This window comes from Protopterus annectens, chromosome 14.part0 (assembly GCF_019279795.1).
Source record: "Protopterus annectens isolate FY-2018-M chromosome 14.part0, PAN1.0, whole genome shotgun sequence".
NCBI lineage: Eukaryota > Metazoa > Chordata > Ceratodontiformes > Protopteridae > Protopterus > Protopterus annectens.
In genome coordinates, this window is record NC_056748.1 from 738,453,530 (window position 1) to 738,472,269 (window position 18,740).

The 18,740-nt window shown below is 36.8% G+C and overlaps 1 protein-coding gene across 1 annotated transcript in view; it reads right to left on the reverse strand.

Moving 5' to 3' along the window:
• LOC122788808 (interferon-induced protein with tetratricopeptide repeats 5-like) overlaps positions 1-17,414 on the reverse strand; it is a 114,973-nt gene extending 97,559 nt beyond the window's left edge. The window contains exon 1 of the mRNA XM_044055684.1: positions 17,285-17,414. Within this exon, the coding sequence (XP_043911619.1) occupies positions 17,285-17,289 (5 nt within the window). The 5' untranslated portion in view covers positions 17,290-17,414. The remainder of the gene's footprint in view (positions 1-17,284) is intronic.
• Positions 17,415-18,740: the final 1,326 nt, after the last annotated feature.

An 18,740-nucleotide genomic window follows, 5' to 3' on the forward strand; every position in this document is an offset into this window, starting at 1 on the left:
AGGGTAGTGCTCAAAATAAGAGAGGAAAAACCAAGGGCAATCCTGATTGCCCCAGACTGGCCACACCAGCACTGATAACCTCTGTTGTACAGCCTGTCACCCCTGCCACCATGGCACCTACCTCAGATCCCAACACTTCTGACCCAGAATAATTTAGAATTCATGCATCCCCAATTGCAGACCCTCAACCTGGCAGCCTGGCTTATTCCCTGACTTCTCCTCAAGCTGCCAGCCTAAGAAAACAAGTCCTAGATTTTATACATGAGGCCAGATGCCCCAGAACTAGAAAATCCTATGCTGACTAGTGGAAATGGTTTTCCACCTGGATCCAGGCTAAGGGAGATGAAACAGCACAGCCCTCCCTACCTCTCATCCTGGATTACCTAGCAGACCTACTACACAGGGGTCTATCCTTCTCTTCTATTAAAATTCATGCCTCTGCCATATCTGCTCATTACAGCACAGAGACACCTCTCTTCTCACACCCTCTCATCAAACAGTTCCTAAGATGGGCTAACAACTTAAGGCCATCCAGAAGAGCTCCTACCCCAGCTTGGGACCTTAACTTTGTGTTGGAAAAGCTCACCCTACCCCCCCCCTTGAATCTGCAGCTTCAGCAGAGTTAAAATTCCTCTGTTGGAAAACAGCCTTGCTTCTGGCCATCACTTCAGCTAGAAGAGTTTTAGAGCTACAAGCACTCATGGCTGTAGAGCCCTTCATCATTTTCCATGCTAACAGGGTCTCCCTCAGGACTACCCTATCCTTCATGCCTAAAGTGGTGTCCAGTGTGGCTCTCAACCCATCCATTCATTTGCCCACCATTTTTTTTAACCCACAAAACAAGGGGGAAAGGATTATGCACTCTCTAGATGTGCACAGGCAGCTCAGATTCTATCTGGATAGGACTAAATCCTTTAGAAAAATTGATCAATTGTTAGTCAGCTTTGCAGCAGGGGCAGAGGGCAAGGTCATATCCAAACAAACAATCTCCCAATGGATAGCACACTGCATCCATTTCTGCTACAAACAGCATGGGAAACCACCTCCAAAGGGAGTAAGGATGCATTCCACCAGGACAACCTCCACTTCTGCAGCTTTTCTCAAAGGGGTCCCCACCAGGGACATCCTGGAGGCTGCAACATGGACTTCTGTTCATAACTTCACTAAGCATTACCTCCGGCCTATCTTCTCCAAATCCAGGGCAGGCTTTGCCAATGCAGTCTTGTAGGTCATCCTAGCCAGCCCGCAGTCTTCTTGACTGCCTCCATCCTTTTCTTCAGCTTTGGGAATCAACCCAAGTGTGATGACTGCAACAGTGAAACATGAATAACATATACAGTTGCGTACACTTACCATAAATGTAGATGTTTGAGTGTATTCACTGTTGCAGTCCTAGTTTCCCACCCTCCATCCCCCTTCTCTCTCTCTCTCTCTCTCTCTCCTTCTCTTCCTCTCTCCTTACAGGGAATTTTTAGTATTTACTTTCTACTGGTGGTGTTCTTACACCATAACCTAGCTCCCTATTTGGGGGCTCCTGACAGTTGGGGCAAGAAAAACTGATGTAATGGTGTTGGCTGTCTGATTTTATACCACTGACGACCTGACATCAGTCCTGGAGTGACAGCAACCGACGCAGAAATACTAAGCCTCTGGTATTTGGGCTGACTGAGGGCTACCCCTGGCAGGATAACCCAAGTGTGATGACTGCAACAGTGAATACACTAGAACATCTACATTTATGGTAAGTGTACACAGCTGTACTTTTTCAGGGGTGGTCATCTTCCCAAAGGGTATAAATATGCATTTTTTGGCACTGACTATTAGGCTATATTTCTGACACCAGTTACTTGGCTCTCAGACCATCCTCAAGGATATTTACATCTTTGGAGGAATCTGTCATTACACCCAACTTGCAGTCTTGTGCAGATTTAGTCACCCAAACACCCTCTTTATTTGTTATGACTTCAGAGAAGTGTATTCCAAATGGGAAAGCTCCAACAGCCGAGTCCTGTGGAACACCACAGGTAACATGCCTATTGGTAGAGGTGGATTCCCCAACCCTAATTTCATGTGTCCTATCCATGAGCCATTTGACTACCCATCAGGTTACATTAGGATTGATGTCTAAATTTTTGAGTTTGTGTATAATACCTAAGTGAGGTAGTGTGTTGAATGCCTTTACCAGGTTGAGGTATGCAGTATGCACATTTCTGCCCACCATCCATGGCTCAAGTGGCCTTTTCAATGTACTCCACTGAGTTTACTAGGTGTGACCTACTCTTGACAAAACTAATCTGGGATGGGTCCAGTGTTTGAAGATTTCCTATATATTTGTTAGATCCATGATAACGTTTTACATGGCCTTGTATATCAGACAAGTCCATCTTATTGGACTGTCATTCCTTTGGTCTGTTGATGGGCCACCTTTATGTAGTGGGATGACTGTTGCACTCCTGCATTCCTAGGGAAGAAGCCTGTCTAGAAGCTGTGGCTGAATAGACATTCTAGTGGGCCTGAGGGGGTCATTTTTCAAAATATATAGGAGGCATCCCTGGATGTTATCAGGGCTCATTGCTGAAGTGTGTTTAGATCTGGTGAGTGCAATGAGGACTTGTTCTTTAGTAATAGTGGGGGATAAGTGGGGAGTAACTAGTCATCTTAGAATCATATGGACTCTGTCTTCTACTTGTACCTTATTGCTGTTGTGTAACACTATTGAGTAAAGTTACTGCCATCTACTTTTATCTTGGACTTTAGTAACTACTTCAGCCAATTAAAAGTTTCTTTCAAGGCTTTTCTCTCTGCACTATAAGAATGAGAGGTATACCTTCAATTATAACTGAAATGTCACAAATCACAAGAAATTAATGGCTTTTATTGCATTTATATTCCTATACACTAGACAGTCTTTTTTGTTTCTAATTAGAACTAGCCAGTATAACTTTATACCTACATAAATAAACAGACACACATATTCCATGTGAAATTGTAGTTTCATTTATTTTACAAAATAAATAAACAAGCAAGCAAACACACAGGTTCCAGATGAAGTCAGTTTTATTTACTTCACTGTTTCATAACTACCATATCTAGGCATACATGGATATCTTTGATATAATGGATCAGGTTTACAGTGAAACAGTATAAATTGCAAGTAAAAGTAAGTGTGATTATTTTGTTGCAAAGAGACAATCTGCTAATGAATCACAACAATACAAGACATCTATAATACACACTCATTAGTTTAAAGAACATCATTGCACATATAACTAAAAAATAAATAAAAATGGATAGACCCTGTGATGACCATGCCCTGGCCCAGCAATCAAGGAGCCTCAATCCTCACCACTAACACCAGGGAGGTCATCTCATAGAAGAGAAAAAAGGATAACTAATACACACAGTAAAGTACAATTTCCTTTAAGTGCACACAGAGATCGCAGTCAGTCTGGGGCTGGTTGATCCCTTGCTCACCAGGTCTCCAATAAGACTCCCCACGGGCACAGCTATAGGGTCCAGGTCTCAGCCTAGCTGGGCAAGCTAAAACCTCCAGTACCCTTTCTGTCCAACCAGTGCTTCTTGTCCCTGCCCAGGTAGCTGACACAACACACACACACTTTGAGATAAGTATTTATACAACTTCACAGACACTCCTGGGAATAGCTGACACAGATTCTCCAGCTGTGCCCTTTACCCAGACTATACAGTAGTAATTACTGCCACCACCCAGTTAATAATATCAGCTACTAAAAGGCCCTTAAAAGGGTGTCCAATTATTACTGTGCAGTATTATTATCCAATGTTAGTATGACTAACAGTCAAGGCTTACTTTAGAGTGACCTATTACAATAACCTCTATAAATATGCAATGTACTCTAGAGCTTATCTCTACACAAACCAGCCACAGGTAGAAGGTTTTAAAAATATTTAATAATAAATAATTAAAACACAAAACTACTACACCACAGAGATATCTAAGAGTTCAGAGATCACACAGAAACTTAAAATAATACAGTAGGACAGGTCTGATTTCAAAGAAGAATGCCCAATTAATCTTTGCTAGCTTTAACTATTCCTACAAGAAATCACAGTGCTAAAACTTACATGTGAGCATAAGGCAAAGTGTTGATAAGTTGGATATCAAGATCAAACTGCTCTCCAGTCTCCTGTGAGAAATAGTATTTAAACATTACTAACAAACATGTCTCTACAGCCCTCCCAAATTACATCATTTTTGACACTTGGGTTTTCCCAGTATTCATATTGCATCATCTTAACACCTGGTTTGAGTTCTCAGGCCACAAACTGCATTATTTAGCAATCTAACACCTGCTCAGAACTTACAACAATACAAGGCATTTCACATGTATATTCTAACAGAAACTAAAGCAATAAAGCACATTCCACATCTAAATTCTGGTCATAAACTTTAGCTTTAAAACAATGGGCATGAAACCTTCATCCAGCCGCACTGGAGCCGAATGCTAACATAAAAGGGTCACAACATGCTTGACTGAGCCAGTAGAGTGATATGTTGTCACATATTTTGCAGTTCCACATTTCACAGTGTTATTTTACACTCAAGAAAACATGTCTGTATTTTACATTTATTTACAAATGCCAGAATTATATATCAAATTCTATTTGACTAGGCTGACAGCCTTCGCCCATCTCTCCCCAATTGTCACAGACCCTTCTATACTTAACATAGTCACTCTATTAAACAGCCTATTTATATTTATACATTTTACATATGTACATACATACAAATATTTCATGCGTGAGCAATAATGCCATTCTTGCCTGCAAAGTTGTAGTTATAGTTTGACCTCATTTCCATTTCTTAAATTTTATCAACTATCATCTTGTTTGAATTCCACTTCTGCATTTTACCACTGTTTGACATTCTGTCAGCAAGTGGTATAATTTGTTATTCTATTTGCAATTTTCTGTTTGTGTCTTGCAACATGGAGCTCAGGTTGTAACTCAACAGGGTCTGTCAGCCTCCCACTTACATGGTTATCAAGCTGAAATGAATAAGTAAACAAACAAAAAAAAAGGTGAATAAAGAAATAAGGGGAATAATTTAAATGAATTCAAACAGAGGTTAAGTTTAATTCATGGTACCTTCAAGAGTACAGCGTGCATCTATTTGTTGTTTTCATTACTTATCTAAAATCCTTGAAAAATGCATACAATCCCAGCTACTAAATCACCTCATTAACATTAACCTCCTAACTCCCAGCTAAATCAAAAAAGCAGCTTCAGGATAGAGGTGCCTGGATGAATATCTTATGAATAAATCTCCTTTAGCAAACCATCATGAACCACCATGGCTTTAAAATCGTCAATCTTTTATTCCAACAATATTAGAGAAATGTTGTAAGTGCTTTCGGTTATACACCATACCCTTCTTCAGACTCCTAACTCCCACTCAACATGGATTCTGCCCAGGACATAGCAGAACCACAGCTTTTACTCTCCTTTACTGACACTGTGAATAAAACTCTTGATGCTGGCCTATCAACTTCAGTACTCCTGTTAGATCTATCAAAGGCTTTTGACACAGTATCACACTCTTAAGTTATTACAATATTTAGAAAAAACTTGGATGCTCTCTAAGTGTATTAACCTAGTTTTCTTCCTACCTAAATGATAGACAACAATCAGTTAGATGGCAAAACCAACAATCAGAGTATCTGGTAAATAACACAGGAGTCCCACAAGGATTCATTTTAGGACTACTACTCTTTAATATATTTATTAACGATCTTAATAAAGCCTCCAGACAAAGCATATAAATCCAATATGTGGATGATTCAACTATCATCTCATCCTCCAGCAATTTTGCTAACCTCAAGATCACCCAAGATGCATTCACATCCATAGAAACCTGGCTGAATGACGTTCAATTAATGCTGAACCCCCCAAAAAATTTGTTACTATTTTCATCAAAACATCCAGCTGCAGAATTCAAGATTTTTTCACATAACAATACAGAAATAGAACAGGTGCTATCTGCAAAATTTTTAGGAATCGGTATTGATAACAAACTCTCTTTTGAACAACATATTCTCAATACAGTAAAGAAAATACAAACTTGGCAAACTATGCCAACATAAACTGTACCTAGATAAACAAACTAAGATAAAACTAGCAAACACTTTGCTTATCCCATGCCTCTTGTATGGAAGTCCCATTTTCACCAACCTCCATACACCCCTCAGTAATAAGTTACAATCTTGCTACTACAAGATAGCAAGATCACAGTCTTTGTTGTGGGTGTTCATGGTGGTGTGTGTTTTGCATAGCTATAAGAGATTGAGCAGGGTGAAATGGGCCATGTACCCTACTTATGGACAGCACTCTGTCTGCTGAAGAATAGCATACAAAGCAAAAACTGCACATTTTATGAAATGCCATTTTAACCCTTGATATAAGGATCACCATGGATAGTAGGCAACAGTAAGGATTATGGAAGGGTGCCCAGCTCAGCAAATTGTGTGGCCTAAGTGTAAATATCATAATTTGGGCTTTAACACAAATTGTACATGTTATACCTTAAGTGCCACAATACATCGCAGGTAATGTCAGCATGTTCCAGGGGGTGATATATAAGACAGGTGTTTCAATTCACATGGAAGAGTACCAGCAAGGTACTGGGTGATCAAACACGCAAAAAGCTCCAACAAAAGGTATTGTTGGAAGGTGCAATGTGTGTCTTACAGGTTACACTCAGGTTCTGCAAATAAAAAACAACAATGTTAGACATGGTAGAAGAGGTTATTTTTCAGCTATCTTCCATAAGCATTGGACTTTCATCTTACCAATTTCTTGATGTTCTCCCATGATGACTTTGCCCACTGCACATGAGAAGCTGCCACTATGCTAAATTAGCGTGGAATCTAACTGAGCGTGGAGTATATGTTTGAGGTCCAAGCTTTATCACTTCACTGTTTTCATCAATACAGCCCTCACCTGAAGCTGGGTAAGCAGGGTACCCTTCTCATGGCAGAAAACTTTTCCTTCGTAATCAAAAAGCAGCTTCAGGATAGAGGTGCCTGGATGAATATCTTATGAATAAATCTCCTTTAGTAAACCATCATGAACCACCATGGCTTTAAAATTGTCAATCTTTTATTCCAACAATATTAGAGAAATGTTGTAAGTGCTTTCGGTTATACACCATACCCTTCTTCAGACTCCTAACTCCCACTCAACATGGATTCTGCCCAGGACATAGCAGAACCATAGCTTTTACTCTCCTTTACTGATACTGTGAATAAAACTCTTGATGCTGGCCTATCAACTTCAGTACTCCTGTTAGATCTATCAAAGGCTTTTGACACAGTATTGCCTAATATAACATGTATCAATATAATAAGATCCACATAAAGTCATTCGTATTTAAGGCATAAACCACTTTTGCTACTACGACATAGTTTCTATGCCACTTGTTCAGAAGTTTTTATATGTATGGCTTATTTGATAGAGCTACGATGGTAGCAGAAAGCTGCACAATGTATATGAACTAATTCAAATAGATATATAAAACAGTAGTTGAATATGTGCATTAGGCAGCAATGATACACATATATATGTATTTATGTCGTATATATTTACTAAAGTGTTTTATTATTGTTTTTAAAGTTAATATATGTAGTAAATGATTAATATATATCTGTTAAATCATCCTATACAGGAGTTTAATACACAGCGGTCAAATCAACAGTGATTCTTATTAAAAATGCAAGCATATATGAGATTTAACGATACTATGTATCAGTATTATACTAATACATTATTGAAGTTTAGTATAGGATGTGACATCAGTATGTATACGCCTTTATTTTATTAAGCGTATTCTATATGGTATATAGAACTAATAACATCTTACGATTAGTTAAATGCCAGTCTAAGAAATAATGTATTAGCAAATAAAAATTTATAATTGAAAATGCGGTACTATTTATCGCTATTATATGGATAGCTATTAAGTTTTTTAAATGAAGACAGGATGTGACATCAGGAATTTTTAAACCCTGAAGTTATAAATTGCTTGCATTACTAGTATTGATTTAACGGCCTGAGGAAGCCAATAGGTGAAAGCGCTAGCCGAAATTGTTGAAATTGTTCGTTGACTGGTTTTATAATAAAAGATTCCGTCTATTTTTAAAGTTATTTGCATCGTGCATTCATATAACGCATATTGCAAGAACAGAAGTGTTGGAATTCCTAATTTTGGATTGTATTTTTTACCAACTGGAATTATAAGTGTTGGAACTAACTATGTTGGATTGCACTGCCATCATTATTCGGAGAAACCTACTAGTGGGAACGCTTGGTGAAGTGAATACTGACTGGGCGAGTTAGTTTTGTATCCGCACACCACAACAGAGATGTGAATACAGCCCCGGTGTGCGCTTACTTATTAACAAGGTACTGTTGAACTTATAGCAGCCTCATATCTTAGCGCTACACTTTTATGAGACTTTTTTATGAACCTACAAAATTTTTTTAAAGGCACAGTTGTACACTCAGTGCTACTGATATATTAAGACCTTTTAACAGTTATACTTTGAATCTATTATAATAATACCAGCCATAACACCAGTCATTTCTTTTTTCATTGATTATCTCATTGGACTGTTTAGACTGTGTGTTTTTGGAGCAGTAGTGACTGTCTGCTTACACAATATTAGAGAAATGTTGTAAGTGCTTTCGGTTATACACCATACCCTTCTTCAGACTCCTAACTCCCATTCAACATGGATTCTGCCCAGGACATAGCAGAACCATAGCTTTTACTCTCCTTTACTGATACTGTGAATAAAACTCTTGATGCTGGCCTATCAACTTCAGTACTCCTGTTAGATCTATCAAAGGCTTTTGACACAGTATCACACGCTAAGTTATTACAATATTTAGAAAAAACTTGGATGCTCTCTAAGTGTATTAACCTAGTTTTCTTCCTACCTAAATGATAGACAACAATCAGTTAGATGGCAAAACCAACAATCAGAGTATCTGGTAAATAACACAGGAGTCCCACAAGGATTCATTTTAGGACTACTACTCTTTAATATATTTATTAACGATCTTAATAAAGCCTCCAGGCAAAGCATATAAATCCAGTATGTGGATGATTCAACTATCATCTCATCCTCCAGCAATTTTGCTAACCTCAAGATCATCCAAGATGCATTCACATCCATAGAAACCTGGCTGAATGACGTTCAATTAATGCTGAACCCCCCAAAAAATTTGTTACTATTTTTATCAAAACATCCAGCTGCAGAATTCAAGATTTTTTCACATAACAATACAGAAATAGAACAGGTGTTATCTGCAAAACTTTTAGGAATCAGTATTGATAACAAACTCTCTTTCGAACAACATATTCTCAATACAGTAAAGAAAATGCAAACTTGGCAAACTATGCCAACATAAACTGTACCTAGATAAACAAACTAAGATAAAACTAGCAAACACATTGCTTATCCCATGCCTCTTGTATGGAAGTCCCATTTTCACCAACCGCCATACACCCCTCAGTAATAAGTTACAATCTTGCTACTACAAGATAGCAAGATCACAGTCTTTGTTGTGGGTGTTCATGGTGGTGTGTGTTTTGCATAGCTATAAGAGATTGAGCAGGGTGGAATGGGCCGTGTACCCTACTTATGGACAGCACTCTGTCTGCTGAAGAATAGCATACAAAGCAAAAACTGCACATTTCAAAAATGCCATTTTAACCCTTGATATAAGGATCACCATGGATAGTAGGCAACAGTAAGCATTATGGAAGGGTGCCCAGCTCAGCAAATTGTGTGGCCTAAGTGTAAATATCATAATTTGGGCTTTAACACAAATTGTACATGTTATACCTTAAGTGCCACAATACATCGCAGGTAATGTCAGCATGTTCCAGGGGGTGATATATAAGACAGGAGTTTCAATTCACATGGAAGAGTACCAGCAAGGTACTGGGTGATCAAACATGCAGAAAGTTCCAACAAAAGGTATTGTTGGAAGGTGCAATGTGTGTCTTACAGGTTACACTCAAGTTCTGCAAATAAAAAACAACAATGTTAGACATGGTAGAAGAGGTTATTTTTCAGCTATCTTCCATAAGCATTGGACTTTCATCTTACCAATTTCTTGATGGTCTCCCATGATGACTTTGCCCACTGCACATGAGAAGCTGCCACTATGCTAAATTAGCGTGGAATCTAACTGAGCGTGGAGTATATGTTTGAGGTCCAAGCTTTATCACTTCACTGTTTTCATCAATACAGCCCTCACCTGAAGCTGGGTAAGCAGGGTACCCTTCTCATGGCAGAAAACTTTTCCTTCGTAAGTGCCAGTCTATGGCAACACTGTATGCGTGAGCTTCTGTTTTGTAAGCACAGTGCTTGGTAATGTTGTAGGCATTGTACTGCATTCCATTCTGTGGCCCCTGACGCTGGAGCCAGCCACTGGTACTTCACTTTCTAATCAGTCATATGTTGCTCCTATTTATCCTTAGAAAATTCTTATTCTTACCAGCTAAATGCTCTACACAGGGCTGATGAACAACATGCCATAAAAAACAATCTGTTGTGTTACTGATGACATACATTTTGGAGTTTGTCCCATAAGGCTCATGCTGCCTCCCCATAGCTTTGTGTAACCAACTGATAGCTTGTCAGGTGTTAATGCTGCCTTCAACTTGTTTTAATCAACCTCTAACAGTAGCAGGGTGTGTGCCCTCCATTGTTTTACTGCCATGAGCCATACAACTGGACAACCTTGCACCTTCCTAGTGTCTCTAAACTGCTGTAATACCTCTCTGTAAGTCACCAAATTATCTGTACTGAGGATGTTTATTATCTGTTATTCTCATACGTCAACTGATACCGTGAATGATTTTGTACTCACACTGGTACTGGTGCTGTTTCCAGTGCCAGTATCTTGAACTCAGCCCACTGTGAAAGCAGCATAGTATAAAATGTCCAATTATTCTTCACTTCACCCTTCTTGCTGATTGCTTCCTGCATAAACTATAAATATGTTGTCTGATTTTGAGCTGAGAGTACCTTGCTTTCCTTCTGTTTGTATAGCCAGGAAGTTCTCCAACTCGTTAATTGAAAATTGTCTACATGCAATTACTCTTGGTCAACTGCTGCTGAGCTTGCTTCCTCCTAAGTACCTCTTCCCACCAGATTCTTAGGGATATGGCAACAGTAATCCTGGAAAAAAATCCAGTGCAGTCTGAGTGTGTGCTAACTGGTGTTGTGCTAATATAAGGGTTGATATTCAACTGGGTGAATTTATCAATGATGCCTGGATATGGAACTGTGTCTAAGGCCTTTGCTAATTCAAGGTAGGTTGTATGCACAGATTTGATTTCATTTTTGGTTCTAGTGATGTTTTTGAAGAAGTCTCCCAGGTTTAGCAGGCATGACCTATCTTCAACAAAACCAAACTGTGTCGGATCAAGGGTTTGGAGATCACGTATGTCCTTATTTATAGGGTCCATGGTGATTCATTCCATGGCCTTACAGATAAGGCTGGTTAAGCTTATGGGTCTGTAGTTTCTGTAGTTTGAGTCACACTTGTAATACTCTTGTCAAGTGGCATATAACAAATGGAAAAAAAACACTTGTAAATCTAGCAATAAAGGGTCAGTGACACAAATGCTGTTAGGAACAGCTATACTGTCACCTTCATCCAAATACGTCCTGCATGTCAGTGTATGAGAGTGTGCATGTATATATTCACCAACACATCACACATATAAGTTTTGTGTGTGTGTGTGTGTGTGTGTGTGTGTGTGTGTGTGTGTGTGTGTGTGTGTGTGTGTGTGGAGACATACAAATATATGTGGATCTATAGAGGAAATACATTTTAAACAACCAAAGCAATACATATGATAAACACATAATGACATACACATACATTCATTTATTTAAATTATTATCTATTTCCATCTTGATAAGGAGGTAAGTGGTCTCATCAAAACAGCCATCTGAATCACAAAACAAGTAAGTTTGAGAAAAGTTTTGAGAATTCCAATATTAACAGTAAAGTATACCACTAAAACAATTATGTGCACTGACTACAAAGATTTAATAAAATGCAAGCTTTATCACATATCCAGCATATACAAATTTGACAGGCATTCAAGAATGCCTTGAACTGCAAGCCAGTCAGTAAGACATAGCAAGGCTGTGGTTTTACAACCACATGAATATATTTAACTTGGATTACATATTGCATACATACTTATGCATACATATAGGGAAATATAGCAACTACATTTGCCTCAGCTTTCAAATGGTAACCAGTGTAACTCTACTGCAGTCAAATATTCAGGAAAGGAGTGAAAGAGCTAAACATTTTACAACAATGCAGGGAAGAAAAAGAAAAGAAATTCAGTTAAATTCAGTTGAATGGAATCAGCATTATATAGACAGTCACTGTGTGATTCCTGAAGGGTGTCAGCTAATGGGAAAATACATTTAGTAGAGTAACACAATTCAATTTCAAAGTTGTCTTAACATTTTTTATTGAAATGTTATAAGATTTTATTCTTCTAGAATCTTAGGACATTTGCAACTCAGTGGGCTTGTTTCCAAGATGCACTGTCCAAAGCAATGCTGTCCTGCGAAATGAGGGAAACTGTCTTATAAATGTATGTCTGTATGAGTACATACACTACTAAGCAACACTGCTGCTGACATATGAAAAATGAATACCAGTGAAAGGAAAAAAGCATGTAATAGTAAGCCTGAAACAAAAACAAACAAAAGAAAATACAATTGCCTGGTCTGGGATAATCATTTCACTAAGTTTTACAAAAAAAAAACAAGTACAAACTAAAGATGCAATTTCAGTGCTGCAAAGGCTGCAGATCTGACCGACTTGGGAGGATGGCCTAATGGTTAAGGTGTTTGCCTTGCAAACACATGCTACAAGGTTTGAATCTCACAGGGTATAATAGGCTAGGCTTAAAATGGCTTGCAAGGGCAGTTAGCCTAGTACTAATCTATGAACCTATGAACCTATGACTATAGTCTTCAGTCATTCAAATAATCTAAGAGCGGGGGAAAGAAAATACAAAAGGACAGACTGTAAACTGTTAGCGCATAACCATCCCCCCACTGAAGTTTGTGAAATCTGACCTGCAGTATGCCAATAAGCTTCTCTAAAAATCCTACCTCTGTGTGAACATGTGACTTGCATAGCACTAAAATGTAAACAAAGTACTCAGGCAAGCAGCTGATTTCAGAAATGAGATAATGCCCCTTTAAGGACTGCTGGCTGGTATGTACGTCTGAATTGTCTGGATGGCTTTTTGTTTATGTAGCTTACTTTTAGCAATTTGTAGTATTTTATAAGATTATCAAGTCATTCTCTTGACAGTTGTTTATTTATAACATGCTTTTAATGTTTTTATGGTCTGATGAAGCCACCAGATGTGTGGTGAAATCGCTAACCTTTTAAATAAAAGTTTTTTACTTTTATGATTTCTGAAGTCGTGCTTTGTTTAACTGTTGATTTGCCTCTCACTATAGAATATTAGAGATAAAAAAAATCACTTCGTATGTATATAAAATACACACACACACACACACACACACACACACACACACACACACACACACACACACACACACACACACACACACACACACACACACACACACACACTAATGATGCTTACAAACAAAATAAAAAAGTGCTCATTAGAGTATAACATACTCCTGCTGCTACTTTTACCAATACTAGGCAAGTCATATTGCCTTCTTTAATAAACCTTGATCCACAATCCATAGAAAAAGCAAATGTTACATATATCAGAAACAAGCAAAATATAAAAGGCTTTCAAATTAATAAGGACTATTGTCCTAAGATACAATTATTTGCTAATGATATGTTGTTAACGTTGGGTGATATTGATGGTTCTTTGCATGATGTTATAAATACCTTAAGCAATTTTGAAAGAATTTCAGGGCTTAAATTTAATCATAATAAATCCAAAACATTACTAATTAATAAAAAGACCAACAAAAAACTAAGAGAGAATAGCCTGTTTAATTGGGAGAATGATGTATTAGAATATTTGGGTGTCAGTATAAAGAATACATGGAAAGATTCTGTTAAACTAAACTACAATAATTTAATAACCACCATTAGTGAACTAATCTGAAGATGGAATAAAATGTTCTTCACAATGGAGGATAGGCTCTTTTTAATTAAAATGATAATTTTACCTAAGCTTTTGTTTTTATATACAGTAATTGATACTACCCCCACCCAAAAATGTATATAAAAAATTAGATTCCATGCTACTTACATTTTTATGGTTCCCCTTAAAACCTAGGATTGCACATAAATGGCACATTAGAGCTTGGAACAGTAATGGGATAGCATTCCCTAGCTTAGATCATTATTCCAAATCAGTTATAATTAATGTAATATTACATTGGACCACACATACCTTTATATCTGGCTGGAAAATTATGCATGAGATTCATATAACTGATGTCAGAACTATAGAAAATCAATTTGAAGAACAATATGAAATAAGTAGAGTTCATTGGCTTTTACGTGAATTTTGTTTATTTAATAAGATGTTTGATCATTTTTCTTATTTTCTTAAATATAATTGATTGTAATTACAGCATTAAACAATTTCTATTTCTTATATTCCCTATAGCATACTCCCCTGATTGCCTAGATTCTTTCAACATCAATGTGATGCAAAAATTAAAGGAAAATAACTTGATATTCTGGCATCATTTTATTGAAAATAAGAGTATTAAACCATTAAACTCTCTTTTATGTAGTTTTGATAATAATCAAGACGGTTGTTTATACACTCATTACGGCAGTTTCTAGAAAACAAAATGAGAGTATCAATCAATCTAAAGACTGAATCTATACCTAGTATAATTCAGCTTTTTATTAGGCATCTTGAAAATTTAAATAATCAAAAATGAAGTATCTCACCTAGCTATAAGATACTAAGAGAAGACACTCTAAAGTTTGACTCAGATTTTTGGAATTACTATGTATAGATTAATGGAGGACAAATATCTGATAAAGCCAAAAAAATGTTATTGAATTCTACATATGGTACCACTTCTTCATTATATTGGAAATTGCACACATGGAAATTTATGAATAGGAGATTCTATACTCCACATAAAATAAATCTCATACTCAAAAACAGTGAAAGTAAATGCTGGAAATGTAATGAATTACTAGAGGCCAACTGTGTTCACATGTTCATTGAATGTTCAACTTCACATATTTTGTAAATGCTTTATGGTCTGGTAACTGTCATAGTTCTATCTCACTAATTCTATTCAATGTTCCTATAGCTAATGTAATACCTAAATCTCAGATTCAGTTACTTTGGTCAATTCTTGCAATTGCCAGAAAAGTTATTACTTTGAACTGGAAAAGTAAACAAGATTTGATGTTTAAAGATTTTATTAATTTAGCAAAAGTTGTTTGTAAAAAAGAACTGCAAACCATTTGTTATAGAACTCATAACATTACTCATAAAAATAGCATGGCAAAAATTGGAAAACCTTTTGAACAAATACTGATAATCATTTTATCCATGAAAAGTTATCATGGATGAATGTAAATATTGTAAATAGTCTTGTTATTGTTTTATTGTATTTGTTATATGTACATTTGCATGACATCCGCGGTGGTGCAGTGGTAGCATTGTTGCCTCACAGCAAGAGGTTCTCCCATTCGAATCTTGGCTGGAGTGTGGGGAGTGCCTTCTTTGTGGAGTCTGCATGTCCTCCCCGTGGTTGGGTGGGCGTTTGAAAGATGTGTAAATGGGCATGCCTTCATTGAAGGTTGAACATCGAGCTGGCACCTTGGCGTTCGTGAAAATCTACTGCCAATCATTAGCGGACCGGAGTTCCGCTGTGGTGACCCCTAACCAGGAAAAGCCAAAAGACAACAACAACATATGTACATTTGCGTATGTTTATAATGAAAACAAAATAAAAATGTTTTTGAAAAATAAAAGAAAAAGCAAATGTTCATGGCAACATCAACATACACATATACCCCCACAAAAAAAAAAATTATATTTTTCCCATTGTTTCTTACATAGGGACAAACCAAATAAAAAGTTATATTAAATTAAGAAAACTTTTATGACACCAATATATGACAGCACTTAAATACTATAACCACTCGACTGCCTTGAATCTTAAAAAAAGTATATTGGTATATTGAATACATACATCTATAGATGTAAATATAAACATTTGCATCACATTCAGCTGCCCTACTAGTGTTAAGTCAAAAGCAGATAGGAATGCAGCTTGTCAATCACAACTGGGTGAGCTGCATTTCATATATCTCTTTTTCCTCATAGAAATTATTGCTAAAGCTGTTTGTAGGTCTGTGATTCATGATTTTCTTTCTTACTTTTTTTTTTTTTTTGTTTATGTGATAGCACTTTTGTGCATGAATCTGTGTCCTGGGATTTAATATATCTAAGTAAGGGAGATCTACAAGGCAAATTCTTCTCCATGGAGTATACAGTGGATCAGTCTGTCTGCAAGGTTGATTCATCTACTTACCTTTGTTTTATAACATAGTGGGAATGTGTCATATTAGCAAAGTTAGTTTTGGCAAAGGCAAAATGTCTGAGTGCTGTTCACCGAAACTAACTTCACCAACAGTGGAGTTTGTCTCTTTCTTCAGTTATGTGACCTTGAAGTTGCTGTATATGTATATTTATATGTCTATCTATCTGTCTATCTATATATTTTTTTTCTTTTGGGGGTAGGCCCCCTTATGGGTTGTACATGGCAGTTTCCCACTTGCTAAATTATATGTTATCTTATGTTCACTGAAAGAGGTTTCAACAAGAAGATTTTTAACTTACTACCATCTCTGAAACTAAATTTGATGAGTTAACATGATTTCAACACAGCACTATAACATTGTGTCACTTATTACACAGCATAAAATAGTGAGCATATGTTTCATTATAATAAAAAGACAAGTGTTAACTTATTAGTACAGATATCACTACTATGCTACTGTAGTCCCAGAGCTACTTGCAAACATTGTTTCTAGACACTTTTTAATGATATAGTAGATTATCACAAATAAAAAAGTTAAATGCTTTGTGAAATGCTTTTATCTTTTTAAATATATATAATGTGGCTTATAAACTTATATTTAGAATTAAAAGCAATACATTCATAAATATATGTTTGTAAAAAAGATAAATATTTACATAAATATTTCATACCTCATGATGTTATTGAACTTGCTGCAGTGTCCTATCCCTAATTCACCAAAAGTGTGATTGAAGTCACTGGTGCCTCACCACAGCCGATCATGCCAATATAAATAGTGCCAGCAGTGCCTACATTCTTAGATCTTATCAACATCACACTGAATAAACAAAACTATAAGTGAAACTCTAAAGTCGAAAGCAGTCTTGATATCATAAATAGACTCGTGTGAATTTTACACTTTCACTTTCCAGTTTCTTTTCTTTTCTGTGAGTTGTTGGTAAAACATGATCATTTACAGGTTTTAACTAAATGCCTTTTATTGTTTTGTTTTTCTGATAATGACATGGAATAGAACAGCTTGTTTTACCTGTTTTCACCATGTGATACAAAAACAGATTATCAAGCATTAGAAAATGGGCAAATTGTACATCAGCACCCTGATTGGAGAATGAACATTCTCTAGCAGGGTATTAATGTACAAGTAATGCCAGCTGAAAAACGAGTCCACTACTTCACAGCAGCATATCAAGCTGCCGTGGAGCTCAGACTGAAAAATCCTAACAGTAGCCAATATTTTACACTTGCTAAGCAGCACTTCTGCTGTTTAGTGAGTAAAAAATATATTTAAAAAAGTAACTGAAAAAGATGTGTGTGTGTGTGTGTGTGTGTGTGTGTGTGTGTGTGTGTGTGTGTGTGTGTGTGTGTGTGTGTGAGTGAGTGTATGCGTGCATGTGAGTGAAAGCGAGAACAATCGAGGCATTATTTTACACTTGATAAGCAGCACTTTTGCTATGTAAAATCTAAATATAACAGAAAAAAGTGTGTGTGTGTGTGTGTGTGTGTGTGTGTGTGTGTGTGTGTGTGTGTGTGTGTGTGTGTGTGTATGTATTTCTGTTTCTCTGTGTGTTTCTGTCTATGTGTGTGAATGCGTGCATGAAAATGAAATGTGTGTGAGTAAGAGGAAGTGAGAGTGAAGAATAAAATCGATCCAACACTGGCAGCAGCAGCAGTCAAGAGGTTTACATGCAGTGTATATAAAGAGTGTACACACCCCTGTTGAAATTCCAGGTTTTTGTGATATAAAAAAATGAGACCACGATAAATAATTTCAAAACTTTTCCCACCTTTAATGTGACCTATAATCTGTACATTTCAATTGAAAAACAAACAAATCTGATAGAAGAAAAATATAAAAAATAAAAAAATGTACAGTAAGCTAGTTGCATAAGTGTGCACACCCTTAAACTAATATTTATTTGAAGCTCATTTTGATTTAATTACAGCATTCAGTTTTCTTGGGTACACACCTGCCATCAATTAAAGAGACTCTGATTAATCCCAAATAAAGTTCAGCTGTGTTAATAGGATTTTCATGACATTTACTCAGTTGCCTGCTACAGCAAAAGCCATGGTTCACAGAGAGCTTACAAAGCATCAAAGGGATCTCATTGTTGAAAGGTATCAGTC